General features: G+C 37.6%; 2 protein-coding genes across 2 annotated transcripts; both read right to left on the bottom strand.

Annotated features, from left to right (window-relative positions):
• Positions 1–12,501: 12,501 nt before the first annotated feature.
• On the bottom strand, positions 12,502–12,933 carry LOC149268392 (uncharacterized). The gene is made up of 2 exons (XM_089472337.1): positions 12,749–12,933; positions 12,502–12,678 (listed from the first exon to the last, which is right to left on the bottom strand). The coding sequence occupies exons 1-2, from the start codon at positions 12,923–12,925 to the stop codon at positions 12,529–12,531; spliced, it is 327 nt and encodes a 108-aa protein (XP_089328463.1). The 5' UTR covers positions 12,926–12,933; the 3' UTR covers positions 12,502–12,528.
• Positions 12,934–13,601: 668 nt separating this feature from the next.
• Positions 13,602–15,019, bottom strand: LOC149268391 (uncharacterized). The gene is made up of 3 exons (XM_089472336.1): positions 14,511–15,019; positions 14,278–14,448; positions 13,602–14,220 (listed from the first exon to the last, which is right to left on the bottom strand). Exons 1-3 carry the CDS (start codon positions 14,712–14,714, stop codon positions 14,071–14,073), a joined length of 525 nt encoding a protein of 174 aa, XP_089328462.1. The 5' UTR covers positions 14,715–15,019; the 3' UTR covers positions 13,602–14,070.
• Positions 15,020–15,424: the final 405 nt, after the last annotated feature.

Here is a 15,424-nt window from a genome sequence, read left to right as displayed (position 1 = left end):
CAGAGCTCTAGCTGTGGCAGGCCATAGCACTTGGCTTATAGCACAACAATTGCTGTTTCAGCTACCATGTTGTACACTGAAATTAATTGCGTGTTACTTGACTTGAGTCCGAATGCACCTGTTGTATGTGTGAGGTGAGGGTTCTGGTTGAAGACCGGTGAGGGTTCTTAGGTAATGGGAGAGATCATTAAAGCGTTGTTTATACTTTGCTTTAACTTCATTTGATATTGACTAATCAGGCTTATTTTTCACAGTATTTGCAGTCTGTGGATAGTTCATAGATAAATGAAAATGAAATCAGTTCAAGATCTTCCGAATCTCAGAGTTTCTAAATTTATTTATTTATTTATTATTTATTTACTTATTTTATTTTATTTTATGCAAGTTATAAATGTATTAAATATAAGAAAATAAAGCAAAGTATATTTTTAAAATTACATTAAATTTTTTCGAACAAATTCCATAATTTTTCCTCTTATATCAAGTCAATTTTCACCATCGAATTTCTCTGCACCTCTTCATACATTTTACACAATTAAAGGGTATGCTGTAGTTAATATTAACCAGAAATTGATTAAATTTCATGACTCGGCAATATTTTAAATGCATCAAGCTGCAGCTAAATGCATTAACTGTATGAAAATCAAATTGTTGGCAAGCCAAACAAGGCTTAAATACTAAAAATTGCAAATGAAAACGTTAAGCAACAGTGTCAAATTAGCATAAGCAAACATGGCTTATCACTGTCAGCCAGTTGTCAGTTGTGTATGTGCGTGTGTGTGTGTGTGTAAATCTCTGTGTGATTTTGTTGATTTTAATGCTAGCTGGCTAAATTTATGGCATATTTTAAGCAAATCATAATAAAGCAATTGCAACTGATTTATGCAACACATGCCACACGACTGTGGCAAGCCAAAAGGATTAACTGAAGAGGCAGAAAATGTACGAGAAATCCAAAAAAAAAAATATAAATAAATAAAAGAAAATGAAAATGAAAATAAAGACAGGCAAAACTTTGGCTGTTGAGAATTTATATACAAGTTCATAAACAAAGCACTAAAAGGATTTAAGTTTCGGCAACGGGAGCAACAATGGAGCACAATGATGCCATAAACAATAAACAGGCAAGTTTTGGGAAGCCTGTAAATTGTTTTGTCCAAAGCCAGCGCAAGCCACATAACACACAGAACTATGCCGCAACTCATTGAGCGGCAGCCAGAGGATGTTGGGGTAGTGGCAAAAGTTTTGCTCCGAGCCAAAGACTGGGATTTGTTGCAGCCAAAAAGTTCAAGTGTCTGTGTGAAATTAATTGCTGCCCGTCCATGTCGATCCAGACTCCAGCTCTGATCCACACACACTCACACACATATACACAGTCATTATTTAAGCTCAAACAAAGCTATCACTTACACATGCAGCTTGTGGAGCTGGCAAGGATTAGTGCAAGGACCAAGGCGAGCGTGCGCCTTCATACGAAATTCAATTAGACGTCCATGACGTGCCACAATGCGCATCAAGGCGAAAAGAGTTGATGCTGTTTCTGTTGCTCCTGCTGCTGCTGCTGCTGCTGTTGTTGTTGTTGCTGTTGTTGCAGCTGCCTTTGCTATAAAACACAATGCAGATAATTTGGCGCCTTTTTTTTCAATTTCTTGGAAGCCAAGGCGCTGTAATTTGCCACATAAGTCACAGGAGTCAACCCAAGCGTAAGAGTCGATGCCGCCAGTCCGCCGGGCGCAGAGCAAAACCAACAGCTCAATTTTTTTCGCAGCTGCCCTATGCTTTAGAGTATGCTGAAATTAAGGAATCGAGCTTAAGCCGAAGCAGATGAAAACTGAAGAAATTTTATTACTCTCGCAGTAAAAGTAAATCTGGGTACATTTCGAACTGTACATTTGAGCTATTGGAATGCTCGTTTAGGAAATGAGGACCTCAAAGGTTTAGTTTTTAAGCATGCATTTACGAATGAGAAATGATTGAGTTATTCTATATATTCTTTACACATTTTTTTCAAAACATTTTTCATGTAAGGGTTTGTAAGGTGCAAATTTGCAAACTGGTGTAAGGGATAACTCTTTTCATTCAGGTCAGGTATTTTCAAATAATAAAATTCTTGACATATAGAGAAATACCTAGAATTAAAGTTTATCTCTTGAGGTTTCAAGTGAAGACATTTCGGAAATTTCGATATCCAGAGTACAAATATAAAAGAAATAAAATTATAAAATAAGTAAAATAAAATATTAAATATCATAAAAAAATATATATAATTTCTATAACTTATTTTTATTTATTTTATTTATTTTTAAGAATATTGACAAAAATATAGTCAACTAAAAAATAACTATTAAATATATATATATATCATAAATCCAAAAATGTGTAAATAATTTAAATGTACAAAAAAACGTGTTTATTCTGTAATCCATAAAAATTGTTTATAGAGTATTTAGGCTTCAACAGGTTAAGGCTTTTTTATTTTTTTCCTTCTTGATTATTTTTTTGGCTGCCAATCGCCGCCGCTGTCTGACCTTAGACGTGTGTGGACGCGCTTGTTTTGAGGCGTGGCCGCTGGCCGTGTTTGGGCGTTGCCACACCCACATCCTCTTGTGCAGACACGCAATGCAATAAACATTCAACAGTCCAGCCATTGGGCCATGTTCAGGTCCAGCTGCACTCACACTTTCAGCCGAGCTCGGGCTAAGCTCGGCTAGCGTATTAAACTAACAAGATTAAAGTTGAAATTGTAAATTGCTTCTTAGTCTAATTACGCGCTGATGTTGTTGTTGTTCCTGTTGTTGTTGCTGTTGTTGATCACCATGATCATCAGGCAGACTCCCTTGAAGTCTGGCTGGCAATTCTGCAGAAATTTTCCTTTTTAATCGTGCACCTCACCCAGTGTGTGTATATGTGTGTGTGTGAGTGTGTGTTGCATCTTGTTGCAACCGTCCATTTTCGTACTTTAATTACAACAACTAACACAACGACGAGCTGCATAAACAAGACCCGCTGCAACCTGAGCGAGCGATCGAGCTTCTCCGTAGGCAATTACAAAGCCCCAGCAACAAAGTTAAGATCTGTTTGACTTTTTCTTTTTCGCTGTTGTTTTCTGCAACACTTATTATGTTGCAACTGTTGTTGTGTGTTGTGCTGCCGTTGTTTTTTGTTGCAGTTGCTTTATTAAATTTTCTAATCACTACTCAAGATTTACATGACGATATGCGCTGAAATTTTATGATACGAGTCTGGTCTGGCATTCCCCGGTTCTTGTATAACACGAATTTTGACAGTTGGAATTTCGCTGGATAAAGCAAATTGTTTATAGCCTGACTATAAATTCTTCTGTATATTGTAATTGAATCTATGGAAAAGTCAGCATACTACAAATAATTTATAATCAGAATTGCATTAAAAGTGATTGGTTTGACATAAGACTTAATTTTTAGCTATTTTTTTTTTTTTTTAGATAAGATCTCTATATCGTTTTGGCAACTCGAGAATTTCTTGCCAACTCCCGCTTGCATATTTCAGTCAAAGATGTGGCCAGTGCTCGTTTTGCATGGGTCGTAGACAACGGCATTGTATGGATGGATATACAATATGTATGCATTACAAATACCCAACTCAAAGGCGAATGTCAGTGAGTGGCTGGCCAGGCCGCTGGCTTCATTGCTAAGTTATGAGTATGCCACCGAACCCTAATCGAGTCCATACAACGGTAATTGCAGTCGCAGATAAATATCACTGTTAGAAAACCCACATGGCTGCAATTGTGAGGCTAATGCAAGACTGGCCAGGGAGTCACAGCTACAGTGAGAGACATAGTGAAAGAGAGAGAGAGAGAGAAATAGAGATAGAGAGAGATAGAGGGTAGAGGCAACAACTTTCTGGCCAAGTTGACGTCGTTTGCGCGCGCGCTGGATGGAAAAAGTGGTCAACAGCAAATGGTAAGACGAGCCATAGATTGGCAACATCTTCGTTTCGTTTAGTTACTTTCAGCTCCCCACTCTCAGAATCTGAGCGAACGGGCGAAAGCAAAGCGAACGAGGCAAAACCAAAGATGCTTTATTAATTTTAACCGTTCGCTGCGTGCCCGGACTGGAATCGAAGCTGGACTGGGGTATATAGAGTTGGCCGTGGTCTTGCGGTCTTGTGGCGCAGGCAGTTGTCGTGAGACAAGTTTATTTGGCTCAGTGCCGTGTTGACGTTTAATAAATTTACGAATTGTGGCCGTGCGCGGCATGTGGCCAAGACGCAATGCGATTGCCATTGCCAATGCCAATGCCAATGGCCAGAGCATTGGCAGTTAGACAAAGTACGTGCACTTTAAGCAGCTGCTGTTGCTGCCGCTTGCTGTAGCTGCTGCTGCTTCGGTTGCTGCTGCAAGCTCCTGCTGCGGTTGCAGCTAACCGATAAGCTCTGCCAACTGGCAACGGGCTGCCGTGCGGCATCATCAATCTTGCGGCCTTACGAATCGCCAGTTGCCGGCGATTTTAATGTGCCATATCAATCGTTGCATTAAGCCATGCCCGTCGATGACGTGGCTCGGCACAAAGAAGGCAACAAAACTCTTAATTTCTTTTAAATACAAAATAGAATCAAAGTGGATGAAGCTGCGCACTCAAAGTCTGCGCTGGAGTTTTGAGTGCACTTTGTAAATGCAGGCAAACATTTTCTGCAGTAATTAAAATCTTTGACTGCAAAAGGCGTCATCCTTGTCGACGTCTTCCGTTTGTGACTTTGTTTCGCTCTTCGAGTGCTGCCCAATGCAACAGAAGAAGCAACAGCAACAGCAGCAGCAACCGAAGCAGGCAACAATCAAAAGATAAACTGCCGCCAGTCGTCGCAGGTTGCAAGTCGTTGCAGCAGCATTCATTGAAGTCCATTTAGACTGCAATTAAAAAACTCACAACTTATGCAGTAGGGGGAGGGGGAGGGGCTGGGTGGTGGCTTGGTGGTGGCGGCGGACTGACGCTCGCAGATAAGGGCAAATGCAGAGCCAGTAGCCGTGGCCAAGACACTGGCTAAAGGCTTCAAGTTCACTTAACTTTGGCATAAATGTGAAGCTTCCAGCGAAGGAATGTGCGGCTGCTATCTAGACTACAAGCATACATATACACACACACAGACATATATACATATATATAGTGTGTGTGTGTGTGTGTGTGTGTGTGTATTGGGTATACCACCTTGACAACCTGTTCTTTCAACTGGCCAAGACTCCAACTTCAACTGACAGCAGACAAAAAGTGAATTAAGTGAATAAGAAGAACATGTTTGTGAAAATTGTGCGAATGCTTCAAATAATTAAGTAGGTGGACGCGAGACGTGGTTAATGCTGCCCCAAAGCAGAACAGCAAAACTGCAAAACAGCAAAAAAAAAAAAAAAAAAAAAAAAGAATAGGAGTAAAATTGGCAAAATGAGTTAAAAGGGCAAACTTTAAATGTCTGCGCTTAGCAATCTACCAAAGCTCTCTGGGGTTAACCATATGTAATCTCAATGGCTAATGAGTAGCGCATAGAAGAGCGCGCATAGCGCAAATGCTAGAGTATTATGGGTGGAGGTCTTGCATAGGCTTGGAATTTTAATGAGTTCCTGTGGGGGCAAGGCAGGCAATGCGTGAGAAGTGCATAGAAAGGCGGCGTGATCAGTAAGGGAATAGAAGAGATTTTTTGAAAATGTGGCAGCACCATGTGATCTTATATAAGAAGATCTGTATGAGAAGAATATAACAAAAAGAGAAGGAAGTACTCTGACTGACTCTGACTCTGATATATATACGGATGAGTATCAGTATGTACATTAAATGTATTTTATAAAATGTGGCAACACTATGGAATCTTAATCTTAGCTTCTCTATGAGAAAAATATTGCAATGAGAGAAAGAAGTGTCTTGACAGTTAAAATTTCGCATGTGAGAAGCGCATAGAAAGCTGCGATCAGTTAGTAAACAGCTGCATTTTTTCAAAATATGGCAACACTATTGAGTCTTGACTTGTGTTTGAGTATTATATGGCAATAATGTTGTAGCTGCTCCGACAGCTGCGAATTCTTCAGAAGCTGCTGAATATATGCAAATGAATTATCTCAGATATGGCAACGCAGTCGCCGTTGGTTTGCGTTTTGCGCTCGATCGATCAATGACTGAGATCTGCAATCTCGACGCGTCTCGCCCTGCACTCGCTCACAACACTCACAAACACTCAACACTCGTTGTCAGCACTCGTCGAAGACAAATGGTCAACGCTTCTGCTGTTGACAGCAGCCGCAGCATCCTGGCAGCAACAGTATCCACGTCCAGCTGCAGCTGCGTTCGCTGTGCCAAACTTAAATGCCAATAAAGCAAACGAAGAGTATTTTTATTTAACAGCTTTTGATTTTGGACACCCTCAAAAAGTTTTTGGCCTCATAAGGTCGTTTGTCGCACATGTTTACTTGCACTTGCAGCGCCATAAATTAGATTGAAAACGAAGCTGTAACGCCTGCCAAAAGGGCCGCATTCCGGGGGGGAAGCGACTGAAATCGACAACAAATCAATTTTTGTGCCATTGCAGCAGAAAATGCTGCCAGCCAGCAAAGTTTGGCCTTTTTTCCCTTTTTGCTTGCATAGTTTTCAATTTGGCCCATCAATGGGACTGTGTGGGAGCCGAATCGCACAGCTGGAGATGGAGCCGGGAGCCAGGAGCTGGAGCTGGAGCTGGAGCTGGCTGCTTAGATGGCCAGTAAAAATGCCATTTCCGCTTGTTGCCGTAAAACTTTTATATTTATTTTTTTTGTATGGCCAAAAGTATTTTGCTCGTAAAATTGCGACTGACACATGCGAACAAACTGTTGACTACTGTGCGACCCACGTTCTGGCTGTTGTTGTTGTTGTATAACAGAAATCTGGCGAATCGTTATTACTGTTTAATAGAACATGGCTTTTATGACAAGCGGGCACAGTTGGCCATTTTCATGTTGTCCATTTCACACATTCATCTGTGCGGCGCACAGTGTGGCAAAAGTGTTGGTCATAATACTTGCCAAAATGCTAAGTAATTTCAATTTCAGATTTCAATAGCAACCCCTCTATAAAAGGCAACCCTCGGCTCCAACAGAAAAGTAATGAAATAAATATAAGGAGCTGCCAACTCGAATCAGGAGCGGTAAATGCAGCTTCAAGTGCCTTTTGGGAACGCACCTTGAACGCCGTTGTTGTTGTTGCTGCTGTTGCTGCTGTTGTTGTTGTTGTCATCATTGGCAACATCATCAGGCATTCATTGGCCTTTGCTCGCATCTCCATCTCCCGTCCACAATTGCTCAGCCTTGCGTAACGCATGCACATTTATAGGAATTGCGCATAACTTTAAGCAAAGCTGTCGAGGCACACGACCCAACTCTGTGGCTCTCTCCTGCCCCTGCTTGGCGTGGCCAGTCAACGCGAAACTGCGCTAGCCACAAGGCAACTCACTCACTCCCCCCATCTCACACTCCCAGGACACTTGGCCACTTCACCACCCTCAGCCGCATCATCAGCACTGCCGCACAAGTCGTCGTCCGCATCGCATTTCTCTCTCATAGAGTCCAAATCTCAAGGGTGGCATAAATGTTGTCCTTCAACTTGGCCTCGTCCTTTGCTTTCCTTTTCTGCGGCTGTCGCCGCTGCTGCTGCTGCTCGTGCTAGTTGGCTGATAGCTTAAGTGGCTGCATTATTGTCGGGGCTTAACTAACACTAAAACTGATTGATTTTAATTTTCATGCATTTACATTCATTACGTTTTATTGGCCCAAATGATTCACGCTGACTTGCGAACGATATTAATTGAAATTTTAATTAGCTTGGGAGTTTTATGCATGTCTTTGATTAATTTCTGACAAATATACCAAATTAGAATTAGAAATTACAAGTTGACAAATTAGATTGAGGTCTACGCTGAAATATGGGATATATACATATATATTTATATATATTTTTATAAAAATCGTTTGCTCTATATAAAATTCCCATTAAAGTTTTTTAGTTAACCTGATGTTTCATCCACATTTGAAAAAACATATTTTCATATTCAATGAGCTCTAAAATGTAATAATTAAATATTGCCGTCGTTTTTATTGTCGTTTTTTAATTTATTCTTAAATAAGCTGAATGAGTTTTTTAATATTTTTGCTTATATATTTTTATTTATATTAAAATACAAAATTAATTAAATAAAATATTTGAACCGAAAATATTTAATTATATTAGGTTTAAAATAAAAAAAAAATAAAATAAATAAAAAAATTAAAATATATAATTTTAGATTATATATTTGTTATATTAAAATTAAAACGACATTTTATTTTAAAAGAAAATAAAAAATTCGAACAATATAATTTCATAATTAAACATATAAAAAATTAAAAAAAAAAGTTTTTCTGTTGCAGAATATTTTAACAATATATTTATATATGATTTTTGTAGTTTTATTCTATTGGCAAGCATTTAGTATTAATATTTTTAGACATCAATAAACCATAATAGCTCAAATATTTCATTTTCCAAATTCTGTCTTCATAAGACAATATAAATTGATTTAATAGTCTATTTTGTTGAACTGGAAAAAGGTATTTTAATTTAATATTAATTTTGATACTTAATTGATAAAATAACCAAAAATTTGTCACACTCAACATGCGAAATAAAAACGAAAGAGAACTTTGGAATCCATTGCTCTCTTAGCTCAGGCAAGCGAAGAGTAAGCTTCGCATTGCGCCTGTGCGTATGCAACGCGGTTTGAAGCCGGTTGCAAGGCAAACCAAAACAATGGCATCAAACACCCACGCCAAGGCACACACACACACGCACACACGCACGCACACAGACAGATTGGTTCGGTGCGGCAGACTTGACGTCTCCGGGCATGTTGCCACTGGCAGACAGCGTGTCCTTGTCTCTGGCTTTTGGCCAAGGCAAATCAGTTGCGGTTTGGTAACGCGGCACAACACAACGTGCAAGCGGATTCGCAAGACTTTTGACACTTTGTACTGAATTCACTCGAATCGCGTGCGTTTTTTCCATGTTTTGGACACAAACAAATAAACAAAAGCCAGAGAAAAAATATACAGAAAAAAATATCAAATTTGTTTGCACTTTGCAACTGGACGCGACTGAATTTCCACTTCGCTGCATTTTGAATTGGCACTCGAGCTAAACAAAAATTATTTCGAGTTCAACGCATCGCCGGGTTAAAGCTAAAGCGCCCGGATTTGAACTGTTGCCTCGCATATCATTACGCGTGCTGATTTCTGAAGTGTGTGTGAGTGCGTGCGAGTCGCTGTCGGTGTGTGTGTGTGTGCATTTATGCATAATTGAATAACGAAGGTGAAAATTGAAATGTTAACAAATTGAATTTACACTCTCCAACCGAAACCCAAATTGGAATTGTGAAAGAAACTTCGCATTCAAGTAAATTGCTTAACGAGCCAAGTCGCAGCCAAGAGCCGTAGAGACAACTACGTGCTGCCAGTTAATTTTCTAATTGGATTAGAAGTCATCAACCCGTCAGCGAGGTAAGGCTCATGAACTTCACCAACCAATTGGACGGCCTTTCACCAAGCTAACTGACTGACTGACTGACAGACAGACAGACACAGTCAAGTGGACAAAAGCATGTTCAAGGTTGAACGGCAGCTAATTGCAAAGGGGGCGGCAGCTGCGTTTGCTTTAATGAGTTGGCCAGGTGTCGTGTGATATGAATGCCTAATTTACAGTTGAAGCTCCGATTACAAAAGGCCAACTCCAGTCAATTGACACTTTGTCAAGTTCGGTTTCCGGTAATGATTCAGCGAGCGATTCAACAGAATTTGGTGATTGTTTTAGCAGGAATATGAAACAGAACACTTTGCTAAAATGAATGTTATTCTATAATCTTTATCATTTTAATATATGTTTTATTTTAGTGTTACGTTCGATTGAATTTTAAATGTTTTTTTTTTTTTTTTTTTTTTTTTTTTTTTTTTTTTTTATACTTAACAATAACTAAATAAACAATAACTATCAATAACCGGATTGTTTGAACTCCAACGAGATCAATCTATATATTTACATATTTACATATTAATAACTAAGTCCACCTCTATTTGGGAAATCTAATATGTGGAATATTTTTAACAAGTTTTTGTTCAAATTATTTGCAAAATTCCCTTTTATATTTAGACTGTTATATGAAACAGGTTATTAGAGCTAACTTGAATTGGAAGGAGATATAATAGATTATAGCAGATATTTATTAATATCGCAGCGTTTCTCACCAGTGCGATAAATTGCTTGAAGACTAGCTTTTAATGATTTTTGTATCATAAATAAGAAAAAAAATATTTAAAAAAATTAAGAACATTTTTTAAATTCATGCTAAAATATATATAGTTAAGCTTGCTCTGTGAAAAATTTTTTTGTTTGGAAAATAAAATTTCCAATTTTGATTGTCACATTTCCCATATGTATATAAAGAAAGGCTTAAATTCTTGGATTTAGTTCTTTGATTCTTCTTTTAGCAAGCAATATTAACAATGAACTCCTTATACGTAGTTCTAAAATGTAGTTAAAAATTTATAATTTCATCTATTCGTTGAACCGTAGCAAAAATTATTTACCAGAATATACAAGATATTCTTGTTAAATTTTCAACACTATTTCTAAAACATTCCGTCAGCCTTAGAAGCAATTGAAATCAAACTGCAAGTAAACAGAAGTACTAGTTACTTTCATTGTTAACATGCATATTAAAACATATAACATGTTTGTTGAATTACCACATTAAAATTAAATTTCATTTCGCTGCTTTAACATGCATGCATAAAAATAATAAAATTAATGTCAAGTTTCACAAACGCAATTTTCAGAGTGAAATGAAACATGCATAGCATTAATGGTACTTCCTATACCCACATGCTTATCTATATAGTCGAATCCCTTTAGAGTTGTCACACGCAATTCATGCAGAACTAGAATGAAAGCATTAATTCCCAGTTAAGCATTAACACTTGCTGGAACTTTAGTCAGGGCCATTAAAACGACAATGTTTGCTGTCATTTATATTAATTTACTCACACTGCTTGCAACGGGCACGCCCACACGCCCATACGACGCCCACGCTAACAGGGAAAAATAGATAAGGAGACGAGCGCATTATGCAAATTGCAATGGCAAACGGCGACGAGGCCCCGAAGCGAACACCTCATAATGAATACTAATTCGTTCATTAACGAACTCTGACACATTATTTCACACTTTCAGTTGGCATTTTTGGCTTTAAAGCTCGAAAGTCTTCATGTGTGAAATTTTTTGCTATTTTGTGACGTATGAATTATTAAAATTAATTAAATGAATATTTTCTCATATTTTTTTTTTTTTTTTTGGCGATGTGGGCAAAGTGTAAATGAAGTTGAATGCGGCTAATCAGGTGCCAGCAGGAGTTAACCAGAGTTTACGAGTGTGTGCGAGGCATGAGATAATTAAGAATTTAATTATTTACACACACCCAGCACACACACGCACACACACACTCGCACAAGCACAACAAACAGGCAGAGACATTTATTAGCCTAGACATAGGACACACTTGCTTAGAAGGTCTTTAGAACTGATTTGATGGGAGCTCTGTGCTGGTAAGTTGGGGGCGAGACACAGGCACACACAAACAGAGAGAGAGAGAGAGAGAGAGAGAGCTTCTTATGTCATGCAATATTCATAATTCCTCATGCTCATAAAAGCCCAATGCTATAAGCGGGCGGTTATGTTGTGTGGGCGTGGCTGGTGTTGCAGTTCTGCGAGTCGAATGTTGACGTTGGGTGTTCACTTTATTTGTTTGCTGTCAACGTTGCTTAATTGAGGGTGTTGCTCGCCAGTGTTTGACTGTTTATTGAACTGGGCAGAAGTCTGGACGGAGGATGCTCTGACAGAGTCTGTTCAACTCAGTCCATCTGCCACAACAACAATCACATGCAACAGCATTTAATTATACACACATCGAGCGTGTGGCAGGGTTTTGCTGCGCTTGACATTTTAGTGAATGCTGCTTTGTACTTTCACTTGTGGCAGCAACAACAACAAATGATTTAACTGCCTGTCAACAAGTTGATGACAAATGGGTAAAATGATGCATAGCTCAGCTGTGGATTATGGTCTTTTTCTCTTTGGATGTTTAATACGAGTATAAAAAAATGTTTTGGGTCAATTATTTTTAATTTTAAATTAAATATTTTCTAAAATAAAAAGTTGCATGGGCTTGGTAAAATTAAATACAAAATATTTAAGGTATCCTTAAAAACTGAAAACTTTAGGAATAATATTCACATATATACACTTTATAAAAATTAAGTTGGAAGACATTTCTTGTATATAATTTGCAGGGTAAAATATTTATTTTTGCAAAATACGATGTCCTTCAAATGTAACAGATTGTTAATATATGGAAAATTATTATAATGATGAGAAAGCATTATAGTAATTATAATCGACTGTACTCATTATTTAAAAACAAATATCCTTTCTTTGTTTTATGCCAACTTTTTTATTCGGAAATCACAATATTGACATTGATAATGACACTCAGTTTGCTTAGCACATACCAATAAGTTGTGATCTCGTATTCGCCAGAGCTGAGAGGCACCGGCAAGTTAATTTGATCAGCAATACGTAAACGGTCCACAATTAGATCATGCTGTCCAATAAAAAAAAAAAAAAGTTGAAAAAATAGTCTTCGATGTGGTTATAGCTACTTAGAGACTTACATCATAGGGACACGTGTGATTTATATTCGAGTAGATCTGCAGATGAAAGAAACTGTAAACGGCATTGGCAATGGGATTCCGTTTGGTGCTTCGGAAAAATCGGCATGCATCAATGTCGAAGGTGGCAAAGGTGGACCTAAAGCGCCGCTTGATGTCTAAATGCATCTGGAGTTTCATATGTACATATGTATAGATATAATATGAGTTAAATGAAATATATGTATAGCCAACTGATGGGTTTACCAACCGTGACGTTTGATACTGGCTTCTGCAGCAGCGTCATATAAAAGTGCAATTCTCTTATCTCACGATTGTACACTTTAATAATGCACTGTTTAATGATGCCAAGCTTTGGATTCAAGTTTTGGCATTGAATCCCTGTTAGCTTTATTCTGATCATCAAAGTAGGCGTGGCAAGCACACACAATGCAAAACAAATAAGTCGAGTCTGACAACCGAAGCTCATCGCTGTGCTAGTTCAACTGATCAGCCATTGCGTACAAATATCCCAGCAATTTCAATGTTTACAAATTATATGTTTAGTCAAGCGATGAATCGTATGTTGTTAGTACATATAAATAATACTGAAATTATCTGGCATAGTCTGTCATCGTGTAATCAATAAATCACTTAGCTACAGCATGAGCCTGGACTCAACAAATTGGAGCAAACTAAGGCATGATATAAATACATTTCCAGTTAGTGGAAGGAAGGTCTGAGATTATTATGCTAGATATATAATATTAGGATTTTATGGAATTGTTTTTATTATTTTATTATTAATTCATTTATTAACTGCTCTAAGAACCTCTTACATTTTGTCTCTCGAGCATTCCTCCTCCATGTCATGATGTTATATTTAGAAAATTCATTGTAGCTCATAAATTTTGTATATACAAATTTGGATATTGAGCTATAAAAAAGTTACCAAAAACCAAAACAGTTTGTTACGGATTATTGGCTGTTAGCGTAAAAACGAGAAAGAGTGTGCCGAGAGCGGATATAAATATTGCTCATATTTAATAGGGACATTAAAAAATATATTGACCAGAAGTTTATAGAAATAAATGTGTGTATTATTAGTGGTCATTCAACCAGTTAATTCAAAATTCGCTCAGTTATTTTTGCTTTATTATTTTATGTTGCATTTGTTTAATATATATCATCGTGGTAATTATATTATAAGCATTTATCAAGAAACAATATATCTATATATATTTTTTTTTATATTCAAGCCAGAAACAGTTACAGCTATAAAGATATCGATATACATAAGTATATATGTGATCCATTTTCGTAATGCATTATAATCATGCAATGTCTTAAGTTGTGATCTCAAAGTTCAATTGGATGGTAATGCGCAGGACATTGTATGTATACCAATAGCTGATTAGTTTATAATTGCCCAAGGACATGTGTACTGGAAAATTGAAATTCTCATCGAAGCGTAAACGATCGATGATAAATTCGTCCTGCAATATTGAAATATGAAAATGGCAACAAACTTATGTTAATTTAAATTTACGCACAGCGAACGGACACGAATGATTCAAGTTGGTGTAAACGTCAAATTTGAGAAATTTGTAGAAAGCATTCGCGAGGATATTACGATTTCTGGCATTCATGAATCGACACGCATCCACGGTGAATGCATATAAAACGGGCTTGTCATAGCCGCGATGCTTCAACTCCAGACGAACCTATAAAGTACACAGCTTGAGTCTTCGCCTCTATGGTATATATAGTATTTATAGTCATATACCGTAGCATTGGTTATTGGCTCCTTCGGTAGTTTGATAAACACATAAACATCTTTAACACCACGCGCAACCGGCTTTAGAATACAGCTTCTGATGTGAATAATTTCGGGATCGAACGAGTGGCATTCTATTGACTTGAATCGTGTATGTTCACTCCAAGTGGGCGTGGCCAATACAACTATAATGAGCAAGTAATATATGGACATAGTTGTTAGGCTTTAACTGAACGACCTGACGACGCGTTTTCAACTAATGAGTGATGAGTGAAGCAAGTCATTAACAAGTGCTTATTCATTTATAATTATTTCTATATTAGGGCTGCTCAAATTGAAACCTATAAAAATAATTATTTAAACAGTTACATAAGTTGAACAAAAATTGAAATTTTCTATGATAATTTTTTTCCCATAAGCAGTTGAGTAGCTAAATTGAAGTTCGAGCTTATTAAAAATTCAATTCGGAAAGTACTAGCCAAAAGGCCTACTAAAAGTTATTGCTCGACTCCAGCAGCCTTTTAATAGCTGCAAATGTAGGCTAAAGATCAGCTAGTCTACGAAAATGCATATGATATTCTTTCTGCTACTATGTAACTGTGCACGTTTCTATTTATAGCCGTCTTTTTATTTTATGTGGTCATAACTTGTTGTCAAAATAAAATAACAAACAATTGTGTTCAACTGTCGTTGACAGACGTTGCTAACATTATTGTTGTTGCCGGCGTCAAAGTCAAAATTAAAAACGCAATGACAAAAAACAAACTGATGCTGAGCCCACCTTTGCTACCGAACTGAAGATTGGCGCGTGAAAAAACGCGCAACGCATCAGCAGAGGGACGCAGCAGCAAGAACAATGCTGCCATAAATAACAAAGGCAAATGTTGCTAGCGACACACTCACTGCAAAAAAAAAAAAAAAAA

The sequence above is a fragment of the Drosophila arizonae genome, chromosome 5, assembly GCF_054131065.1.
Source record: "Drosophila arizonae isolate 15081-1271.41 chromosome 5, UAZ_ARI_1.0, whole genome shotgun sequence".
NCBI classification, from domain to species: Eukaryota; Metazoa; Arthropoda; class Insecta; order Diptera; family Drosophilidae; genus Drosophila; species Drosophila arizonae.
This window is presented reverse-complemented; position numbering and strand designations above follow the sequence as displayed.

Bases quoted from the DNA above. Each gene is read 5' to 3' on its own strand.
- LOC149268392 (XM_089472337.1), bottom strand. From the start codon at position 12,925: ATGAAACTCCAGATGCATTTAGACATCAAGCGGCGCTTTAGGTCCACC. The intron at 12,679-12,748 runs GTAAGTCTCTAA...TTTATTGGACAG, and splicing joins ATCACACGTGTCCCTATGAT to CATGATCTAATTGTGGACCG.
- LOC149268391 (XM_089472336.1), bottom strand. From the start codon at position 14,714: ATGTCCATATATTACTTGCTCATTATAGTTGTATTGGCCACGCCCACT. The intron at 14,449-14,510 runs GTATATGACTAT...TGTACTTTATAG, and splicing joins AGCCAATAACCAATGCTACG to GTTCGTCTGGAGTTGAAGCA. The intron at 14,221-14,277 runs GTGCGTAAATTT...TCAATATTGCAG, and splicing joins ATCATTCGTGTCCGTTCGCT to GACGAATTTATCATCGATCG.